Genomic DNA, 21,460 nt, shown 5'->3' with positions numbered 1-21,460 from the left:
CTTACAGGAAACTTTGTGCTATTTCAGATTTTCAATACACTCCATTCTGTGTTATATATATGCGTTTTGAAAAGTGGGGACATGGGGCAATGTCCTGAAAAGTCACCTTCTCCTTGTAATACCTATGTCATACCTTTGTCATTATACAAATTGATGTCCTCATTTGTCACAAAAACGCGCACACACACACACACACACACGTGTTCTCAATGCTTCTGCTTGCTATCCAGCTCTATAAGTTGAATGGCTAATCCATGTAGGCCATATATACTTGTATATGTTCTGTCCTGCATATCTTGGTGTCTGTATAGCAATAGCGTGGCATTGAAAATATGTGTCAAATTTGAATGAGTCTATAAGAATGCATCCGTTCCCTTTAGATTGTGAAGGAAATGAACAAAGAGGCCTGATTCTCTTAATGCTCTCAGATCACTGCTGTTCACGTGTTACTCAGTCATATTTGACATAAATGTCATATTTATGTTCCTTAAAGTCAACCAAAATTGACCTTTCCTAAAACACACACCTGGCTTTATTGTGCACTATTTATCAGCGCACATTGCTCCCAAGTTTGTAGTATGTAATCATCCATCAAAACCTGCTCCGACTCTTGCAATAATGATAAAGCGAGTAATAGATAAAACGTGCATACTGACAGTCACGGATGCACATGCAGATACAACAGATGCCCTCTTCTCTGCGTCAGGGTTTCAGGTGTCAGCGCTCAGACAGAAAAGCAGGGACAGCAGCATGTGGCACGGCAAGCACTCGTTAATCTTATTGTGGCGTTTTAAGGCAGGGCCATGGGCGCCATACTCCAGCTCCCCCGCAAAAGCCGACTTTAAACGCATACTTCAGCCCACACACGCTCTAGTATATGAGCACACATGCTCGCTCAAACAATCTGTAACCACTACACATAAATTTTCAGGCTAGTAATTGCGAACGTACTGATACGCACGTGCATATGCATGCACCTTCTCCCACACGCTGAAGCGATAATCCGCTTTTCGGATCCTTGCCAGCAATTTGGTAGAGTGAGCTGAAAATGGCACAATAACAAAATGCCATTCAGATCAGATGAGATTTCTCTTGCTGAAAGTAGCAGAAAAGGCACATCTTGTGTTTTGGCTGTGCGCTACGCAGATGTTACATAAGAAACACAGGAAAACAGAACTGTGAACTTTAAACAAGTACTTGCCTAATAGTTTTTTTTATAAAATAATTGTGAGGGATTGAAGGAAAAACAAAGGTTTCACTTATTTTAAAAGCATGTACCCTTGTGAAAAAGAAGTGTGTTTAATTGTATTGAATGTGCACATGTAGTGTACTTCAAATCTTAAAAGTATGTTTTTTAACATACTTAATATAAAAATGCCACTTAAGTGTACTTAAAAAGACAACACTTTCATTACTGTTTCCTAATACACTTAAGTATATGTTTAAAAGTTCACTTTGTAATAATGTCAAATTAGAAGTTTTACTTTAAAGTAAAGTTTTAATCATGCTTAATCTTTTGTTGTGTTTTGTGTGTTGAAGTACACTTATTTTGATGTCTGACTAACATACTAAAGCACATGGAAAGTACTTGATTATAAATTTAACTGTAGTCTGTTATTCAATATTACGTTTAAAGTTAATATATTTTAAATGTACTAAATTGCAACTTCATCATTACAAATGTGTAAATTACAAATATATTTAAATATATGAAATACAATTTTCATAACTTATTGTCAGTATAATTTGTATTATGTTTAGTGTAAATGTACTGCAAAATGTGCTGACAAGCATTTATGAAACTCATGTATTTAAATATATATGTTACATTAAACTATAATACAGTTTAATTTAGTATGGTAAAGTGTACTTCTTTTCACGCGGGTAGAGACTCCATGAAATTTAGATTGGAAAGGCTTTTAGTTCATGTTTTTTTAGCTTTGAAGCATATATATGCTAATGTTCCCAATAAACTGACAAAATAGCTTTTATCAAATATACAACTTTAAAATTCACAGTCTTTCCCTTCCAAAAAAAATAAAAATAAAATATTGATGACTCGCTCTGTCAATTTTTTCCCAATCAAACGCTCTCTATAATGAGAAAGTCCCTGCTAAAACCACATACTTCTGACTAGCAATAGAAAGTTATGATTTAAACCAAATGCCATCCCCATTTTTAAAAAAAAGAACAAGCCCTTTGATATGTCCTGCCCCAACTTCCTGTTTCAACAGGATATGTCACTACAAAGAATAAAATTGCAATTGTCTAAACTTTTTATGGGATCTTTAGCATGTTTGAATGGTGTAATGCTACAGGAAGATACAGATATCAAGAGAACACAGTTTGAAATATGATCACAAACACTCTTAGCATGAGTTGTTCTCAGTTTGTAGCAGATTTAATTTCTGACCCAAGCACAGTCTGATTTGTACTCAGTAATTTTACCTTTGCTAAACAGCAGGGAAGACAGTTGCATAAAGGATGTACCTATAAAGAGAGTCGGTGTGTCTACAGATCTCCATTTCAGCCTCTAGTCGTTTCCATTTCAGCCTCAGGGGAGGATGTTATTTACAGGAACTTGTGGCCACAGACAAGCGATTGGCATACTATAGGGTGTAAATATCCCTCCTGATCTGCTGTGATTCCCCCATCCCTCTCGCCTTTCACAAACACATCACTTGTTTTCCTCGCCTCGGTTAAAGTGATTTAGTTTGCCCTTATTGTGCACAGAGAGCGCTGACAGAGTGCCGTTGTTGCATAGCCAGTGTGCGCAGCCTTAGCAATGGGCTTGTGCGACGTTAACTAGCCTGCTGTGTTTCTGTTTGCGCCTCCTGTCTGGCTCGCCATCGTGCACTGCCGCTCAAACTGTTCCTCCATTGTTTCTCACCCATGTGTACTGAAGCTCTGGGATTTCTCTGGAATATTTGCTGCCTTCAAGTCATATGGGAAGCTCCTATTTATGAGTTTATAAATCGTAATTATGACATGATGTACGTTCAAGCGATTTTGGTTGGAATGAAGTTGATTCGCTGGCCAATTTTCTTGTTTTTCTCTTCCCGACAATGTAAAGGAGGCGTAAGGTGTAAAACTCGTTAGCTTTATTACAAATCCCCATCAATTTATACAAAATGCATACAAACTAAATTGTATACAGACTATAAATGATAAATTCACTGACACAGCCTCTACTCAGAAAGCAAGGGTTTAAACTCATAATTATGAGCTTATTCATGAGCTTATCTCATAAATATATGTTTTGAAGGCAGCAAGTATTCTAGTTTCCATACTTGCTCTGAACTTGTGATGAATGGGGATAAATATTTCAGATGTGAAACGTTTGTGCCTTGATATGGATATAAACTGTCTCCCTAAACGTTAGTGATATTGAATATCGCTTTGGTAACAAAGGCACGCACCTAAATGCAAGACAGCAACCTAAGGAAAGCCATGACTCAGAAAAGGATTGATTATAGAGACTTTGATTTTCTCAGGCTAGAATAATCATAACTCATGAGCCATTGTCCACTCCCATCGATGATACTGTTTTGACCATTTCTTCTGTTGCCAGTCAATCAGTTGGACCTGAAACCGTGTGCAAACACCTTTGAAGGATACGCTTGCACAAATGTCCTTTTTACATCTCAAACGCTTCATCGATTGCTGTACGTGGAGATTTTTAATGTGACAAAACAAGCACACAGAGACCTCAAATCCCTATGGATTTTCCAACGAAGAAAACTGGTCCTTAAACAGACATGTGACTGGCGTGTGATTTTCAAGTCTAAATTAAGACATTACAACCTGTAGATGGACACTCAGGATCTGGATGTTAAGTACAACTGCAAGCTGGCGTTACTCTATGAGTTACGGCTACTAAGATTTATCAATGTTTTCAATGCTGCTAAATGTATGTAGAATACAAAAGGAACGCCATGTAGAGTCTGGATTCAGAAACATATCCAGTGTGGTGTAAATAAGTTGCTTGTATCAATGTGAAATGACTGAAAAAAATGCATGTATATCATTCAGGAATTGCTACTGTGGTGGTGTACATGTCAACTTGACACTTTTTTAAATTGTGTGGTTATTTTTTCCATTTGTATTTAAATTTCAGGTTAAAAGAAAATTCCAGAATGTTTTGTTTGTGTTTTTTATTGTAATTGTAATTATAATTATTATTTGTACTGAAAAAGTTCCTATCAGCTCATCCCAGGTTCGGGAAATCTTATGTCAACAGTGTTAGAATCTTAATTTCAGACTTCTGTTTGCATTGTGGTTTTTGATGTTGTTTCAGTGACAGCTTCTTCTGTGCACATTGGCGATTATACTGGGTACCTTTGCTCTGAATACTGGAGTTTATGAAAATCGAGTTTTGATAGTGTTAAGCCATCATACAACCTTTAAAGCTGCTGTGTGTGATTTCTGCACCAGTGAAATTGCAAATATTTTCAAACTGGATTTTCCAAACAGTCTGCCATTGGTCAGCATTTAGTTCAAGCGAAATTCGATTCAGTGTTATAAGGAAGTTCAAACAAACTCTTAAACTTGAATTTGAGACATTTAAACACTTAAAAAAAACTAAGATATGTCAACTTGTCAGATAGATGGTAACTCTAATTCAGCACAAATGGTATTCTGGTTTTGCCAGACATCAGTTATTTTCTACTATCTATCAGCTTTATGAACAATATGCTGTGCCACATAGGCCTTTGGTGGAGGCCTTTCAGAGAGCAAGCCAATCTGGATTATTTTGGACTGAGCTCATTAATTGGGCACAAAACCTCTCTCGACTGTGGTCATGTAGCTCCTGAACTCTCCTTCTTAAATCACCATCAGCCTTGGTGTGGCTTCTGAAACCTCCTGTGCTCTTGTCGGCACAACACGGTTCAGGGAGTTTCGAGCTTTTCCCTTTGGAAGTAAATAATACACATGCATATATTGTAGCTCACAGAGCGATGCTGTTGTTGTTTGGAAAACTTGAAACATTTAAATAAAAAAAAAAATAAATGTGACTTTTGATGGTGGAATTTCCTTTTTTAGTTTGATTATAATTATTTAATAAAGTATTCAAATGATGTCTGTGCTTTGTTACTGAGTAAATCATGAAACAAATTCTTTGATGAAATAAAGATTCATCATAAAAATTATCAAAAGAAATTGTATTTTGCAAAAATAATATTAAGCCATTTTTTTTAGGACTATTAAAACTTTTTTTGAATCATGACATTATTGTCATGAAAATAAAGCTAATTTCTTCTCCAAATTCTTATTACTACATCATGTGAAAAAATAATTATACTAAAATAATAAATCATAAATATTAAATAAAGTTGTGCTCTTGTCGGCACAACACGGTTCAGGGAGTTTCGAGCTTTTCCCTTTGGAAGTAAATAATACACATGCATATATTGTAGCTCACAGAGCGATGCTGTTGTTGTTTGGAAAACTTGAAACATTTAAATAAAAAAAAAATTAAATGTGACTTTTGATGGTGGAATTTCCTTTTTTAGTTTGATTATAATTATTTAATAAAGTATTCAAATGATGTCTGTGCTTTGTTACTGAGTAAATCATGAAACAAATTCTTTGATGAAATAAAGATTCATCATAAAAATTATCAAAAGAAATTGTATTTTGCAAAAAGAATATTAAGCCATTTTTTTAGGACTATTAAAACTTTTTTTGAATCATGACATTATTGTCATGAAAATAAAGCTAATTTCTTCTCCAAATTCTTATTACTACATCATGTGAAAAAATAATTATATTAAAATAATAAATCATAAATAGTAAATAAAGTATTATACATTATGGTAAAGTATGTGTAAAGTATTTATAGCTTGCATATTTATAGCTTGGCATAGCTTATATTTATTAATTTATGCTTATTTAAATTATTGTATCACTATAACCAATTAAATAACAAAATAATTTTATTATAGTAATACGAATCATTTAAAGTAATGGAAATACATTAAAAATAGATTAGATAGATAGATAGATAGATAGATAAATAAATGTGGTAATCAGAATCTGGGGTTTTAATGTTCTAAATCACTATGAAAATGTCACAACACTAACTAAATAAATAAACATATGCCCTGTTTTCTTTATGCAAAATGTAATTTTCTTTTTTTATTTAATTTGAGGTTGATGATATTGTTGATGTTAACAGTGTTTGCTTGAACATGAGCATTTTTTTTGTTTTGGTTGGTACATAAAGGCAATTCTGTGCACCTGTTGGCTTTGTTTATTATCTTTAACTTCACTGTCCTCAGCATGTGCGAGATACACACCACTATTGTGCTCCTGCTACATATGATATACAGAGCCCAGCCCAGCCGTCTGTGCAGTGAGCGTGTGCTGCCGTAAATCTCGTCTGAGAATGAAACGCCCTCCGTTCACAGGAGCACAGCTGGCCCAGCATCACAGAGAGCTGCTCTAAATCAAATCACGTCTCGCAGCAATCAGCTACTCGTTCACATATTCACTTCTGTGACACTGCAGAGGCCCACTGCCTTCTAATGGGACTGAAAGTGCTCTCCGATGGGACTGGACAGCAGCACAGTGCAGCATTAGTGCAGTCTAACAGTGATTACTGCTCATTCAGAGTAGTGCATTTGAACAAACCCCTGATTCTCAATATTAAACTGTGATACACACATGAAGAAATCCTCAAATCATGAGTCTTCTTCTGCTTGGCTTTTAACTTGACTCTCTTTAATGTAGCATTTTCTAACTCATGAGTATATTACATATGAGTTATGTGCTTGATTTTTAAGCAAATAAAAGCATTCACACTTCAAAGTCGAGGTTATAGCACTAAAAACAGAACTTCATCTATGGTGGTCACAAAACAGACAAGGCCATGTATTTAACTGCTTTATTTTCATAAAGAGACTAACAGACCAGAAGAAATTAGTGCAATGAAATGAAAATCATTACAGTATTTGTATTTTAAGAATTATTACATCACTTCTGAGAATAAGAGGTATTTTGAATTTGAACAAAACAGAATCCAACAAAACTCCATATTGCTGGAGTTTACATACATATTAACTCCATAAACTGGATCGCTTATAATAAGCATCGTTTATAATAAGTGGACATGGCAACCCTTCAAGAATGTGCTCTGCGAACAGTGCTAAGCAGCTTTACAAACAAATCTTAAGGTTCTTTCGACAGTGGTTAAGTAAAAATTGCACACATTATGAATCTTTGGTCGCTGTCAGGGGCATCCCTAAACCCTTTTTACTGGGGTACGAGTTATTAATATTACTGATGATCCTCATGTGTCAATTATACCGAGTATCATTTCTCTATTAATTTTTCAGCAGTCAAATCATAGGCCTAAGTGTTTTCTATCCGCTGTTTAAAATCAGAAGTAATGGGTAGTAACTCTTAAGTAGTACTTAAAGGGATAGTTCACCTAAAAATGAAAATTCTGTCATTAATTACTCACCCTCGTGTCGTTCCAAACCCATAAGACCTTCGTTCATCTTCGGAACACAAATTAAGATATTTTTGGTTAATTCTGAGAGCTCTCTGACCCTCCCATAGACAGCAAGGATCCTAACACGATTAAGGCTCAGAAACGTAGCAAGATATCGTTAATTTTTTTAGGACTATTAAAACTTTTTTTGAATCATGACATTATTGTCATGAAAATAAAGCTAATTTCTTCTCCAAATTCTTATTACTACATCATGTGAAAAAATAATTATACTAAAATAATAAATCATAAATATTAAATAGTAAATAAAGTATTATACATTATGGTAAAGTATGTGTAAAGTATTTATAGCTTGCATATTTATAGCTTGGCATAGCTTATATTTATTAATTTATGCTTATTTAAATTATTGTATCACTATAACCAATTAAATAACAAAATAATTTTATTATAGTAATACGAATCATTTAAAGTAATGGAAATACATTAAAAATAGATTAGATAGATAGATAGATAGATAGATAAATAAATGTGGTAATCAGAATCTGGGGTTTTAATGTTCTAAATCACTATGAAAATGTCACAACACTAACTAAATAAATAAACATATGCCCTGTTTTCTTTATGCAAAATGTAATTTTCTTTTTTTATTTAATTTGAGGTTGATGATATTGTTGATGTTAACAGTGTTTGCTTGAACATGAGCATTTTTCTTGTTTTGGTTGGTACATAAAGGCAATTCTGTGCACCTGTTGGCTTTGTTTATTATCTTTAACTTCACTGTCCTCAGCATGTGCGAGATACACACCACTATTGTGCTCCTGCTACATATGATATACAGAGCCCAGCCCAGCCGTCTGTGCAGTGAGCGTGTGCTGCCGTAAATCTCGTCTGAGAATGAAACGCCCTCCGTTCACAGGAGCACAGCTGGCCTAGCATCACAGAGAGCTGCTCTAAATCAAATCACGTCTCGCAGCAATCAGCTACTCGTTCACATATTCACTTCTGTGACACTGCAGAGGCCCACTGCCTTCTAATGGGACTGAAAGTGCTCTCCGATGGGACTGGACAGCAGCACAGTGCAGCATTAGTGCAGTCTAACAGTGATTACTGCTCATTCAGAGTAGTGCATTTGAACAAACCCCTGATTCTCAATATTAAACTGTGATACACACATGAAGAAATCCTCAAATCATGAGTCTTCTTCTGCTTGGCTTTTAACTTGACTCTCTTTAATGTAGCATTTTCTAACTCATGAGTATATTACATATGAGTTATGTGCTTGATTTTTAAGCAAATAAAAGCATTCACACTTCAAAGTCGAGGTTATAGCACTAAAAACAGAACTTCATCTATGGTGGTCACAAAACAGACAAGGCCATGTATTTAACTGCTTTATTTTCATAAAGAGACTAACAGACCAGAAGAAATTAGTGCAATGAAATGAAAATCATTACAGTATTTGTATTTTAAGAATTATTACATCACTTCTGAGAATAAGAGGTATTTTGAATTTGAACAAAACAGAATCCAACAAAACTCCATATTGCTGGAGTTTACATACATATTAACTCCATAAACTGGATCGCTTATAATAAGCATCGTTTATAATAAGTGGACATGGCAACCCTTCAAGAATGTGCTCTGCGAACAGTGCTAAGCAGCTTTCCAAACAAATCTTAAGGTTCTTTCGACAGTGGTTAAGTAAAAATTGCACACATTATGAATCTTTGGTCGCTGTCAGGGGCATCCCTAAACCCTTTTTACTGGAGTACGAGTTATTAATATTACTGATGATCCTCATGTGTCAATTATACCGAGTATCATTTCTCTATTAATTTTTCAGCAGTCAAATCATAGGCCTAAGTGTTTTCTATCCGCTGTTTAAAATCAGAAGTAATGGGTAGTAACTCTTAAGTAGTACTTAAAGGGATAGTTCACCTAAAAATGAAAATTCTGTCATTAATTACTCACCCTCGTGTCGTTCCAAACCCATAAGACCTTCGTTCATCTTCAGAACAATATTTTTGGTATTTTTGGTTAATTCTGAGAGCTCTCTGACCCTCCCATAGACAGCAAGGATCCTAACACGCAGAAACGTAAGAAACGTAGCAAGATATCGTTAAAATAATCCACGTGACATCAGTGGTTCAACCGTAATTTTACGAAGCTACGAGAATACTTTTTATGTGCAAAGAAAACAAAAATAACAACTTTATTCAACAATTCGTCTACTCCGCGTCGCCCTGTCGCAATTTTGGAGAGTATCACATACGTAAACAACGTATGCAATGTATGTACGCGGATACGTTGTTTACGTTCAGATCAAAGCGTAAACAGCGTATCTGCGTACGGTGCTGCTGACACAGAACAGCATATGTTGTTTACGTATCTGATACTCTCAAAAATGGCGCTATAGTGTGACGCGGAGGAGGCGAATTGTTGAAAAGTTATTTTTGTTTTCACGCATTTTTGCGCACAAAAAGTATTCTCGTAGCTTTGTAAAGTTACGGTTGAACCACTGATGTCACATGGATTATTTTAACAATCTTCTTGCTACGTTTCTGAGCCTTGATCATGTAAGGATCCTTGCTGTCTACAGAGGGTCAGATCCAAACCCGCAAGACCTTCGTTCATCTTCAGAACACAAATTAAGATATTTTTGGTTAATTCTGAGAGCTCTCTGACCCTCCCATAGACAGCAAGGATCCTAACACGATTAAGGCTCAGAAACGTAGCAAGATATCGTTAAAATAATCCACGTGACATCAGTGGTTCAACCGTAATTTTACGAAGCTACGAGAATACTTTTTATGTGCAAAGAAAACAAAAATAACAACTTTATTCAACAATTCGTCTACTCCGCGTCGCCCTGTCGCAATTTTGGAGAGTATCACATACGTAAACAACGTATGCAATGTATCATTCATCAGCTGGAGAAAAATCGTTTTGAAAGTGATTCCAACGATATCGTTTCTCTTTGTCTTTATCATTATATTTGTGGTGTGGACTCTGCTATTCTTTAATATTGAGAATGATTTTTAGAACTATATCTTTATATCGTTATCTTTATAGTTATCGTCCTTGGTGTGAACGGGCCTGCACAATTAAATAAAATCTGTTATGGCTGTCGCGAATAAAATGAAAATGAATTGAAAAGTGTCTATTGTGGCATTAAATTTAGATCTTCTAATGTTGCATTATTATTTTTTTCATACACGTTTTTTTGTACGTGTATTGAGCATTCTAACCAATCACACACAATTCCGTTGAGCTTTTGAATGCATGACCAGTCGGAGAAAGATTAGTCATCGCTGAAACGCCGGAGTTTTGTTCAGTGCACGCTCTGAATTCTGCGCTCTCGCGAATTCTCTCATTATAAACAACAAAGTAACTTACAGATGTACGAACGATGTAAGAAATTCATCCATCATAAAGTGTAGACAGCTTCATTATAATTAATATTATATATATATAGTGTTAATATATAATATTATATCATTATAAATAATATATTTTTTTGAGTCGATGATAATGCTCTTTGATAAAGTAAATGTTCTTTGCTCATTTTCCCTATAATTTATTTGCTGTTTGAACAACAGTAGAAATTAAAGCATTATAATTATTAACTTACAGAGTTTTTCTTACATTGTGATCAAGTCAATTCAGTCATATTAATAAAAATATCTTATGGCATGACACCCATATCTGGTACTTGACTAAAAAAGATCCGCCTATAGAAAAGACGATTTATGTCCATTTATTTCCAAATTAGGGTTTAAAAGAGTATCATGGGCACATTTTTTGATGGGGGTTCTGATGAAAGGCTAGAAACATGCCTGCGGTCGCTGTGATATTATTTTGGTCAAAAATGGCGAATACCAAACATGCAAGGTGCCAAATCGTTGCTATGGTTACCATGGTGTCAATCATCGCAGTTCTGTTCCGTACACACACTAGACTGTAATTTAGAGGATTCACTCCTGTATTTAAATGCTGTCGTCACTCCTAGGGTGTACATAATTCTAACATGCTTTGTGAGAACTCTACTTATGGGTTTTAGGTTTTGTGATATTTATCATATGTTTCTAAATTACCCTGCTTCCTCTGGTCATCATGTGGGAGATCAGGACGCGGGCTTATGGCTCTGATGGAGATCAGAAATTCTGTCTGGGTTCATAAAGGACTCAGCAGAGGAGGAGGCGGTGATGTGAACAGGACTGAGGTGGAATTGAAACGGGGAATGAGGATTTGGTGCAGATGGTTGTTCTTTTGCCTCTACCGACACAAATCTCCCTGTCATGGCGTGTCAGTGTCATCTTTTGTGCGATGGTCTGTAGATGCCCGGACACTTGGTCTTTCTTTTGATCCACCCACAGATAAATCGTACAGATTTTTACAGTCCTTGAGGCCTCTAAACAGACGATACTCTCCTGCTAGACATCTGTTAACACGTCTTTGCACAGATAAATCGTACAGATTTTTACAGTCCTTGAGGCCTCTAAATAGACGATACTCTCCTGCTAGACATCTGTTAACACGTCTTTGTGTTTTGTTTTGTTTTGTTTTAGGTTTTGCTCTAGCGCTTGATATTGTGAAAGAAAATGATGACTCTTTGTATTTTCACAAAACATCGAAGGTGAGAAACTAGAGAAGTATTTTAAAATAAATTTTAAACCCAACTTTCTAAAAAAAACAAAACATTATTTTCATGTCAATGTGAAACCAAAATACTTATGGGTTTTAGGTTTTGTGATATTTATCATATGTTTCTAAATTACCCTGCTTCCTCTGGTCATCATGTGGGAGATCAGGACGCGGGCTTATGGCTCTGATGGAGATCAGAAATTCTGTCTGGGTTCATAAAGGACTCAGCAGAGGAGGAGGCGGTGATGTGAACAGGACTGAGGTGGAATTGAAACGGGGAATGAGGATTTGGTGCAGATGGTTGTTCTTTTGCCTCTACCGACACAAATCTCCCTGTCATGGCGTGTCAGTGTCATCTTTTGTGCGATGGTCTGTAGATGCCCGGACACTTGGTCTTTCTTTTGATCCACCCACAGATAAATCGTACAGATTTTTACAGTCCTTGAGGCCTCTAAACAGACGATACTCTCCTGCTAGACATCTGTTAACACGTCTTTGTGTTTTGTTTTGTTTTAGGTTTTGCTCTAGCGCTTGATATTGTGAAAGAAAATGATGACTCTTTGTATTTTCACAAAACGTCGAAGGTGAGAAACTAGAGAGGTATTTTTAAATTAATTTTAAACCCAACTTTCTAAAAAAACACACACATATTATTTTCATGTCAATGTGAAACCAAAATAGACTGTTAGCTTTCTGAATAGACATTCCTAATCTTATTGTAAATTATTTATCAGTACATCCATCAGATTGATCAGATACTTCAAAGAAAATTAAGTTGGCCATCAAAATAGAGTAAGAGAAAAAAAACATTCCTTTCCAGATAAGCTGTTGTTTTCTTTGCAAACTTTCTGTTTTAGTCAGAAATACATCACATTATGCATGTAAATCTGTGCATAACTCATAAACAAATCTAAACTGCTTTAATAAAAAATATGTGTCTCTCGTTTTAATTTTTCACTTTGTTCAGCAGATCATGAAGGCATAAGGTCTGACAACACAGGATGCTGCTTTTTAGTTTGGAGCAGATGGAATGTGAATTGCTGTGCTGTCAAGCATTCAGCAACACCGGTCATTATCCGTACTGATTTCAGGTGCAATGAACAGCGATGATCTATAAGTGAACAAACAACATCTAACTGGAAATTTAGTTCCTCTGTCTACCTCACGTTTAGTCACAAACATCTGATAATTGGAGAGAAGGAACTGATTCTGGCTGCTCGGCTTCACTGCTCCAATTCATCAGTTAAAAGGATAATACGATTTTAGTTTGGGTAAAAACGTTATCTGTAGTCTACAAATCTAATTTCAGTATTGTACATTATAGGTCTTTAGATCAAAAGGTTTTTAAGTTCATGAGAAACATCCAGTCAAGTGTGCCCAAACTTGCTGCAAAACTGTGACAAAAGTGAAAAAGTTGCGTCAGTGCAATAGTCACACAGTTTGGAGTCTGTACGAGTTTTTAATGTTTTTGAAAGAAGTCTCTAATGGTCACAAAAATACAGTAAAAACAGTAATATTGTGTAATATTATTACAATGTAAAATATCTGTTTTCTATTGTAATATATTCTGAACTATAATTTATTCCTGTGATGCAAAGCTGAATTTTCAGCATCATCACGCCATGTTCATGGTCACATGATCCTTCAGAAATCATTCTAATATGCTGATTTGCTGCTCAAGAAACTTAGTTTCTTTCTTTCTTTCGTTCTTTTTTTATAAAATGATTTTTTTCAGGATTCTTAAATATAATTTTTTTTTAAAAGAACACCATTTATTTAAAATATACATTTTTATAACATTATAAATTTACTGTCATTTTTGATCAATTTAATGCATCCTTGCTGAATATAAGTATGAGTTTGTTAAAAAAAAAATTGTTTTACTGATGGCACACTTATGAATGCTAGTATGTACTTCCGTTCTCTGTCTTTGTTGTAACCAGTAAATCGCACACATTAGCTGAGGTGGCATTAAAAGAAATGCTGTCAAGTGCCCTCTCCATGTGAAAGTACAGTAAAGTGTTTCCGTGTTGCCGTGCAGCTCCTGATTAGTCAACATTTGTCCTAAAGCCCTTTCAGTCAAAGTGAACATGCATGCGACACCCTCACACCGCAGTAATCTGCTACATGGGACCTGTGCTCAGCACATACTATGTGATAGCCAACAGCACACAGAGAAATTGTTGCCATATTATACTATTTTATTATATTTGTTCTTTTTCAATAATGTAAAAACACAAGATATGAACAGCTTTCAGAGAAAATGTGAATGGGTGCTCGGCCGTGCAAAACTCACCATCACAAGGGTGTTATATATGGTTGTCAGGGTGTTTAAACCAAAACCATTACATTTAGGTGTATTTTCCCTTTAAAACAAGGACAAGGATCATGTATAACAGAAGACTTCTTGCCATAAGTGATTCTGAGTGTCACAGCTGGGTGTAAATCTCCATGTCAGTCCACCAGTAGAACAAGGGCTCTTTTATCAATTAGAACGGAGCCTTGTCATTCAGCGAGCCCTATGATTGGACGAGCTGTCACAGAGACAAATGGCTGATTGGAGGAGGGGTCACTGTGGAAAAAGAATGATTGTTGGAAGTTTTGATCAAGAATGAGTGATCAGAGACTTTATCTGCACAGCTGCACTGTGATTGGATGAGCCTCGATCCCCAATCCGCCGAGTAACATGAGCAAAAGAAATGAAATGGAAAGAAGATTAGAAAGCCTACCTGAGAGACTGTGCACTGGAAAAAAAAAATGGTGTAGATACAAATATCTAAATTTCACAAACAATTAAAAAGAAATGTGAAATTTTAAAGTAGTAAGATTGAAATTGTATTTTCTTCTGAAATATACTCCATTAATCTTTTATTTCCAATTCAGAAAAAAATTATTTTTCAGCAGTGTATTTCACCCAAAATGAAAATTGTCATCATTAACTTAATTTTTTTTTTTAATTTCCAGAAATATTAAGAATGCATATTAAGCTGTAACACAAAATGTATATTATCAGTGTTGGGGAAAGTTAAGTAATGCATTACAATATTGCGTTACTCCATAAAAAAGTAACTGCGTAAAAAGTAATGCGTTACGTTACTTTTGTGTTACTTTTTAAATCTGGACAGGGCTTGCTTGTTTGTTTTTAAAATAAAAAAGTTATATTTTTGGCAAATATAAAAGCCTTTTCACACCAAAAGTGAAATGAATAAGCCTCAGGCTGAAGGGAAAGTAAATTTACGTCCGTACAGTAGAATGCAGAAGAAGACATTTCAACACACTTCAGCAATAAAAAAAGACACACAAATGTTTGAGTAATTTTTGCTTATTAGTATGGTTGAACTGGATCATCGAAGGTCAGAAGCAAAGACATTGGTTAATAGAATGGGATTAAATACATAAAGGATATTTGTGTTGTTTAACATTTAATTATTGCAGGTTTGCGTCATATTCGGAGTTGCATTATTTTTACTCATTTTGAGGAATACTGAATCTGTTTTTTTTTGTGTGTGAGTGAGATGAATTAATGCATATTCATATTTATTTTAGAACTACAGTAACATCTGATTTCTCTCAACATGGGGACAGGAGAGCTGTCAGTCAATAAATTGGAAAAAAAAGTAACTTGCGTTACTTATTTGAAAAAGTAACTCAGATATTCTCTTGTAAATTAAAAAGTAATGCGTTACTTTACTAGTTACTTGAAAAAAGTAATCTGATTACGTAACTCGCGTTACTTGTAATGCGTTACCCCCAACACTGTATATTATAACATGAAAAAATGACACAATCTTATAAAAAGTAAATTACAATTGTGTATTTTGGTGTAAATGGTAAATTTGAAAATTTCCACTCAGAAACTGCTAGTTAATTAGTAACATAAACTAGTAAACCTGACATTTTTAAAGTAGAAAGATTGAAATAGTATTTTCTTTTGTAAAACATACTCCAATAACCTTTGTTTTGTTTACAACTTTGAAAAATCCTTTTTAGGATGGACAGGCCTATATGGAAGCAGTAAGTTCTGGCTATTATCTTTCCATGAAATTCTGTTGTTTGCGTTGACATTTGTGAATGGGATGCATGCACTAGGTCATGATGGCGAACTTCAAAAACAAGCCCCAGCACGTGCCAGATGAAGCTGGTGACCCAGTCAGCTTCAAACCTGATTCATAACTACTTTAGCTATCAGAGAAACTCAGTTTGTTGCCATGTGGGGGTTGAAGGCGGGTGTTGTTGCCGGGGGAATAGTTATTTTTGCCTGTGACTCAATTTGCTCTAGAAACATGACTAATGAGATTGAGGAAAACAAACTTGGTCACAGAGTGGCTTTGGTGCAGAGCTTACTGTCCTAAAAGTCTTCAAGTCCCTTCGCTTTATTTTCAGATTTTGATATTTCCTGATTGGCATTGGTTTTGGGTACTTTTTAAAACTAAAAAGCTTTTCTACACTCTTCTTCAGAGGTTCTTTTGATCACCTTTGTTTCAGCAAAGAACTATTCTTGATTTGGCTATATGGTTTTATGAAGAACCAAGAACCATTACACTGGTTCTTTACATCAGTGTATTGACCATTGGGTTCTTTAGCTTGTCTTCAACTTGTTCTTCACATAAAAAAAGGTTTTTTTTTTTCTTTTATAAATCCAAAATGGAATCGCTACAGAAACAACCTTTTAGAACCTTTGTTTTTAAGAAATCATTTATGATGTGGAACCGAATGTCATTGCTTGACGTTTCATGTCAAATACCCAAAAGTAAACTGACAACCAGAGTAAAAGATGTGAAAAACCACATTCTTAGATATTCAATAACCAATGATGCTTATGACACATTGAGACAGAAACAGAGTTCAACGTCAGCAGACAGGTGCGTGCAAAGAAGCGTCAAAAAATAGTCAAATCACAAAGACAAAAAAATGAAAACACAGGGGTGTCAGAATAGATGAAAGATGCTCACAGCAGGGGAGTGGAAGCAGAAAATAGAAAACAGTGACAGTAGGCAACCTGTCACTACTGAGAATCTTCAGACAAGACAGACACACACACACACACACACACTAACAGGGGCTCTTCATAATGGTTTTTATACTCTCCTAATCATATTTTCTATCCTCTAACCTTAAACAAAACCCTCACAGAAACCTTTTTTGGCATTTCAGAAAGTATGTTTTTAAGCCGTTTGGTTTATGAGGCCACTGTAATACTAAAGTAATTTATACAATTGTGTCCTCATAAACCATACAGTATATACAACAACCACACAATTACTGCATGTAGCATTTAATAAAACAATATCACAAGGCCCTCATATGATCCGAATACAGTTTAGTTGCTGTTTTTAAATATAACATTTGACAGATATTAATAAGCATTCAAATCACTCCTCTGTTTATATATTACTACTACAGAGCAGTATCAATATTTTTAGGTGTAACCCGAGGTGTTGTAAATCTTGGTTAAATATTCCTGTACTCTCAGAAAAGTGGTACAAAGTTGTCACTTGGGTGGTACACAAAAGGTACAAAAGCTAAAAGGTACATTTTTGTTAGTACATAGTACATATGTAAAATACATATTAGCGCTTTAAAAGTACACATTAGTACCTTTTTTTTTTTTTTTTTAAGTACCGGCCCAGTGACGGCACAAACACATGAAAATACTCTTGGTTACATCTCCACAGTTCAAATGTACACCCTGAGAAAAAATACAATCATAAAGAACATAAAAATAGACTTATTTTATAAAAAGTGCAAAGGCCATATCAATAGAACATTCTCTCATAAATAATAAAATAGCATTATTACATGATCCCCCACGATTCAAAAGACATGACACAACACATCGGCTGCAAAATTAAAAATAGAGGAGGGACGACAGAATAACAGCGGATCAGCACAGTCATTTATGCTGAATATCCTATTCGAGGGAACCAGTGTTATACTAACTTCTGGCCTACAAAAATACTTCATCACTTCAACACACTATTTAATAACAACAAAGTGCATTGCTTAAGATTGGGAAAATCAGAAATTTTGTTCCACTTATGTCCCCCATCTCTGACTGAATGGCTGAATACTGTTTTATGTCCTATAAGCATTGGCTTTACTGATGGGGCAGCAGTAAGGTGAATCCTGTTCGACTCTTCTTGAAGTCTGCAGCGGTCTGGCCGGGTTTGGTCTCGACGGTGATACTCTTAGGTTTCCCGCTCATGTGTACCTGGAACACTGTAGAGCACACTTTGACCGGCAGTGGAGTGTTCTTCACTCTGGAATAAACACATGACATAATTACTCCAGATCCTAGCCGACGCTGAATGCATCCCATAAATAGCTTGTGACAGCTCTCTCAGCTCCCTGCGGCCTATAAAAAGCAGTCAAAGCTTTGCATTCAATTGTGTTTTTTGCCGTTTTGTAGTGGTTCATGATGAGAATGCAATGAAGGAGACACATGTCCTCCTGACACACAGCTGCAGAGAGACGGTGACTCAGCCCTGCCACATGAAACAATAAACCAACTCATCACTCCATGCCTTAATAAATGGCTTCTGTCTAATCAGTAGTACTTGTTGAGACTATTGCTCATATCAAGGATTAAACTTCATGTGCACTACTGTTCAAAATTTAGGTAGGCTTTTTTTCTTGTGCTCACCAAAGCTGCAAAAATTCAGTAAAAACAGTAATAATTTGAAATATTGCTCAAATTTGAAATGACTGTCTACTGTTTGAATATATTTTTAAAATGTAGAAAAGCTTGAGGTTGTTAATTTTTGAAAGACGTCTCTTATGCTTACCAAAGCTGCATTCATTTGATCAAAAGTACAATAAAACAATAATATTGTGAAATATTATTACAATTTGAAATAACTGTTTTGTTTGAATATATTTGTAAATGAAATTAATTCCTGTGATGCAAAGCTGAATTTTCAGCATCATTACTCCAGTCTTCCTCTCACAAGATCTCCCGGTTCTTACTTGTGAATTCAGTTCACTGGAGACTCGCACTAAACGGTTCATTTGAATCAGTGAGTTGTCGACTCGAGAATAGCTGCAATCGGTTAATTCTCGATTTGCGAACCGATTTAAAAGGTTCATTGAAAAGAATCAGTTCGTTCTTGAATCAGACACCGCTTCTGCGTGTCAGAGCACGTGATATATTATAAGGAGTAACGATATGTTTTATGAAATGTAGTGAAGTAAAAAGTACGATCTTATGCTTTGGAATGTAGTGAAGTAAAAGTTACTCAAAATAAAACTACTCCGTTACTGTCCACCACTGATTATTATGTAGCTTCCATAGACTTCTCTTATGGTACTTTTTTAAAGTTTAACAACTCCTGGTCAAAGTATGCATCATTGTACAGAAAAAAAAGCAGCATTCAAGTCACAGAACATCAAGAGGGAGAGTTAATAATGACCATTTTCAGTTTTTCCCCACTATATTCCATTCAAGCCATTGCTGCCCTACAGCGTCTCTCATCAGCATTATGTGCAATGCTTTGCTACTATGTGGAACTATAGTCCTACACTAATGAAATCTATTGACTAAACTTCAGGATAGATTTTATTCTGGAATGATTGAATAAATCTTAGTGGCTGAGGGACTTGATGAAGGCAGTAACACCTTGTGTAACGGTTATATAACCATATATTTCTTAACATAGATTACATCTAGCCTGGTTAATCCTCAGTGACACTAATTGTTCATCTTGGGAAGGTAGTACGAGATAAGCTGCTCATCAGCTGAGCCTGAGAAGATAGTTCCCTTATTGATACACAGCATCACACCAGTGCGGGATTACGCAACAGGCTCTTCCTTCCTATGGGATGACAACACAAACACACAAACACACACACACACACACACACCAGGAATGATGTCACACATGGCAACAATAGAGCTGATTATTCTGGTCATAATGTCTGCAGATGACACAAGCACAAAAACTCGGTTAACCCAGAGTGACACATACACACACGTACATACACAGTGCTGCTTAACATACACAAGCACACCAACAGATACAATGATTGGTGTTTAGAGGACAGTTCACGTAGCAAAATATACACTATCATTCAAAGGTTTAAGGGCAGTAAGAGTTTTTTTATTTATTTTAATTAATACTTTTGAGCAACGATGCAAAATTGATCTGAGGTGAGAGTAAATACATTTATAGTGCTGTTCTTTTGAACTTTATATTCAGTAAAAAATACTGAGAATGAAAATGTATCAGGCTTTCATCAAAAATATGAAGCAGCACAACTGTTGTCAACACTGATAATAATCAGGAATGTTTTTAGAGCAACAAATCAACATATTAGAATGTTGAATATTAGATTTCTGAAGGATCATCTAACACTGAAGACTGGAGTAATGACGCTGAAAATTCAGCTTTACACCACAAGAATAAATTATATTTTAAAACATATTTAAATATAAAACAGTTTAGCCTGGTGAGCATAAGAGACTTCTTTCAAAAGCATTACTTTTTTTCAAAAAACATTACCCCAAACTTTTGAATGGTAGGTTTCCATTTAAAGGTGAAGTGTGTAATTTCATTTCAAAATTGCAAAAATAATGATTTTTTAATGATTTTAATGATAATGATTTTTTTAAATGGTTTAATTTACAAACAGAAGTATTCGGGAAGTTTTAACAAAGCAAAAAATGACACACGTCACCTTCAAGTCTTATTTGTAATATTTCATTCATTTTATTTATAAAAGCCCTAAATACTAATTTAATTAATTCTACTACATTAAATTGTTTTAAAATAACTTTTTTTTCTTATAAAAATGTGTGTCCATAATTCTTGCGTCAACTCTGTTACCGTACCATATTTTGCCTTTAAATTGGTGGAATTATCTCCCACAACTATGCAAGATACAGGAAATAATGACACTTTCCCTCACTGTTAAGATCTGAAGCACTGAAAAGTCTATGTGCTCTCTCTGAGAAAATATTTTAATCTAAACAGTTCTTATACCAAGAGTTATTTTGAAGAACGTCAACCCTGTTACCACAATATCAAAAGGAAATCATAATGTATTACTGATCACAAATTGGGTTATTTAAAGGTATTTTAATCATGATTTCATTAGTGCCATGTGCTCTTAGCATTTATGCTAGCAAGTGCAGTTTTTGGCAAAAATAAAATAAAATGTTCAATTCTGTTACCGTCAAACTCTGTTACCAAGGTGACAAATTCTGTAAATTCTGTTACTTTACAATTCTGTTACTCAAAGGGTCAACTCTGTTTATGAACTATTTTCACAAAAAAACAATACATTTGTTGTTTAAAATCCTAATAAACATTATTGATTTATTTTTGCACCCTTATAATATTTCAACAACATTTCTTTTTT

The 21,460-nt window shown here is 35.0% G+C and overlaps 1 protein-coding gene and 1 long non-coding RNA gene across 2 annotated transcripts in view; both read right to left on the bottom strand.

Moving 5' to 3' along the window:
* The window catches only part of LOC107738594 (uncharacterized), an 18,233-nt gene extending 2,815 nt beyond the window's left edge, over positions 1–15,418 (bottom strand). Inside the window, exons 1-2 of the long non-coding RNA XR_001639905.1 lie at positions 15,405–15,418; positions 599–601 (exon numbers count right to left, since the gene is read on the bottom strand). This is a non-coding gene — a long non-coding RNA (uncharacterized LOC107738594). The remainder of the gene's footprint in view (positions 1–598; positions 602–15,404) is intronic.
* Positions 15,419–17,369: 1,951 nt separating this feature from the next.
* LOC107738593 (unconventional myosin-Ig-like) overlaps positions 17,370–21,460 on the bottom strand; it is a 58,509-nt gene continuing 54,418 nt past the window's right edge. The window contains 1 exon segment of the mRNA XM_016550361.1: positions 17,370–18,363. Coding sequence (XP_016405847.1) covers positions 18,201–18,363 — 163 coding nt within the window. The 3' untranslated portion in view covers positions 17,370–18,200.

This window comes from Sinocyclocheilus rhinocerous, unplaced genomic scaffold (assembly GCF_001515625.1).
Source record: "Sinocyclocheilus rhinocerous isolate Xijiao unplaced genomic scaffold, SAMN03320098_v1.1 scaffold525, whole genome shotgun sequence".
NCBI classification, from domain to species: Eukaryota; Metazoa; Chordata; class Actinopteri; order Cypriniformes; family Cyprinidae; genus Sinocyclocheilus; species Sinocyclocheilus rhinocerous.
The sequence above is the reverse complement of the archived record's forward strand: the minus strand, read 5'-3'. Positions and strand labels throughout refer to the sequence as shown.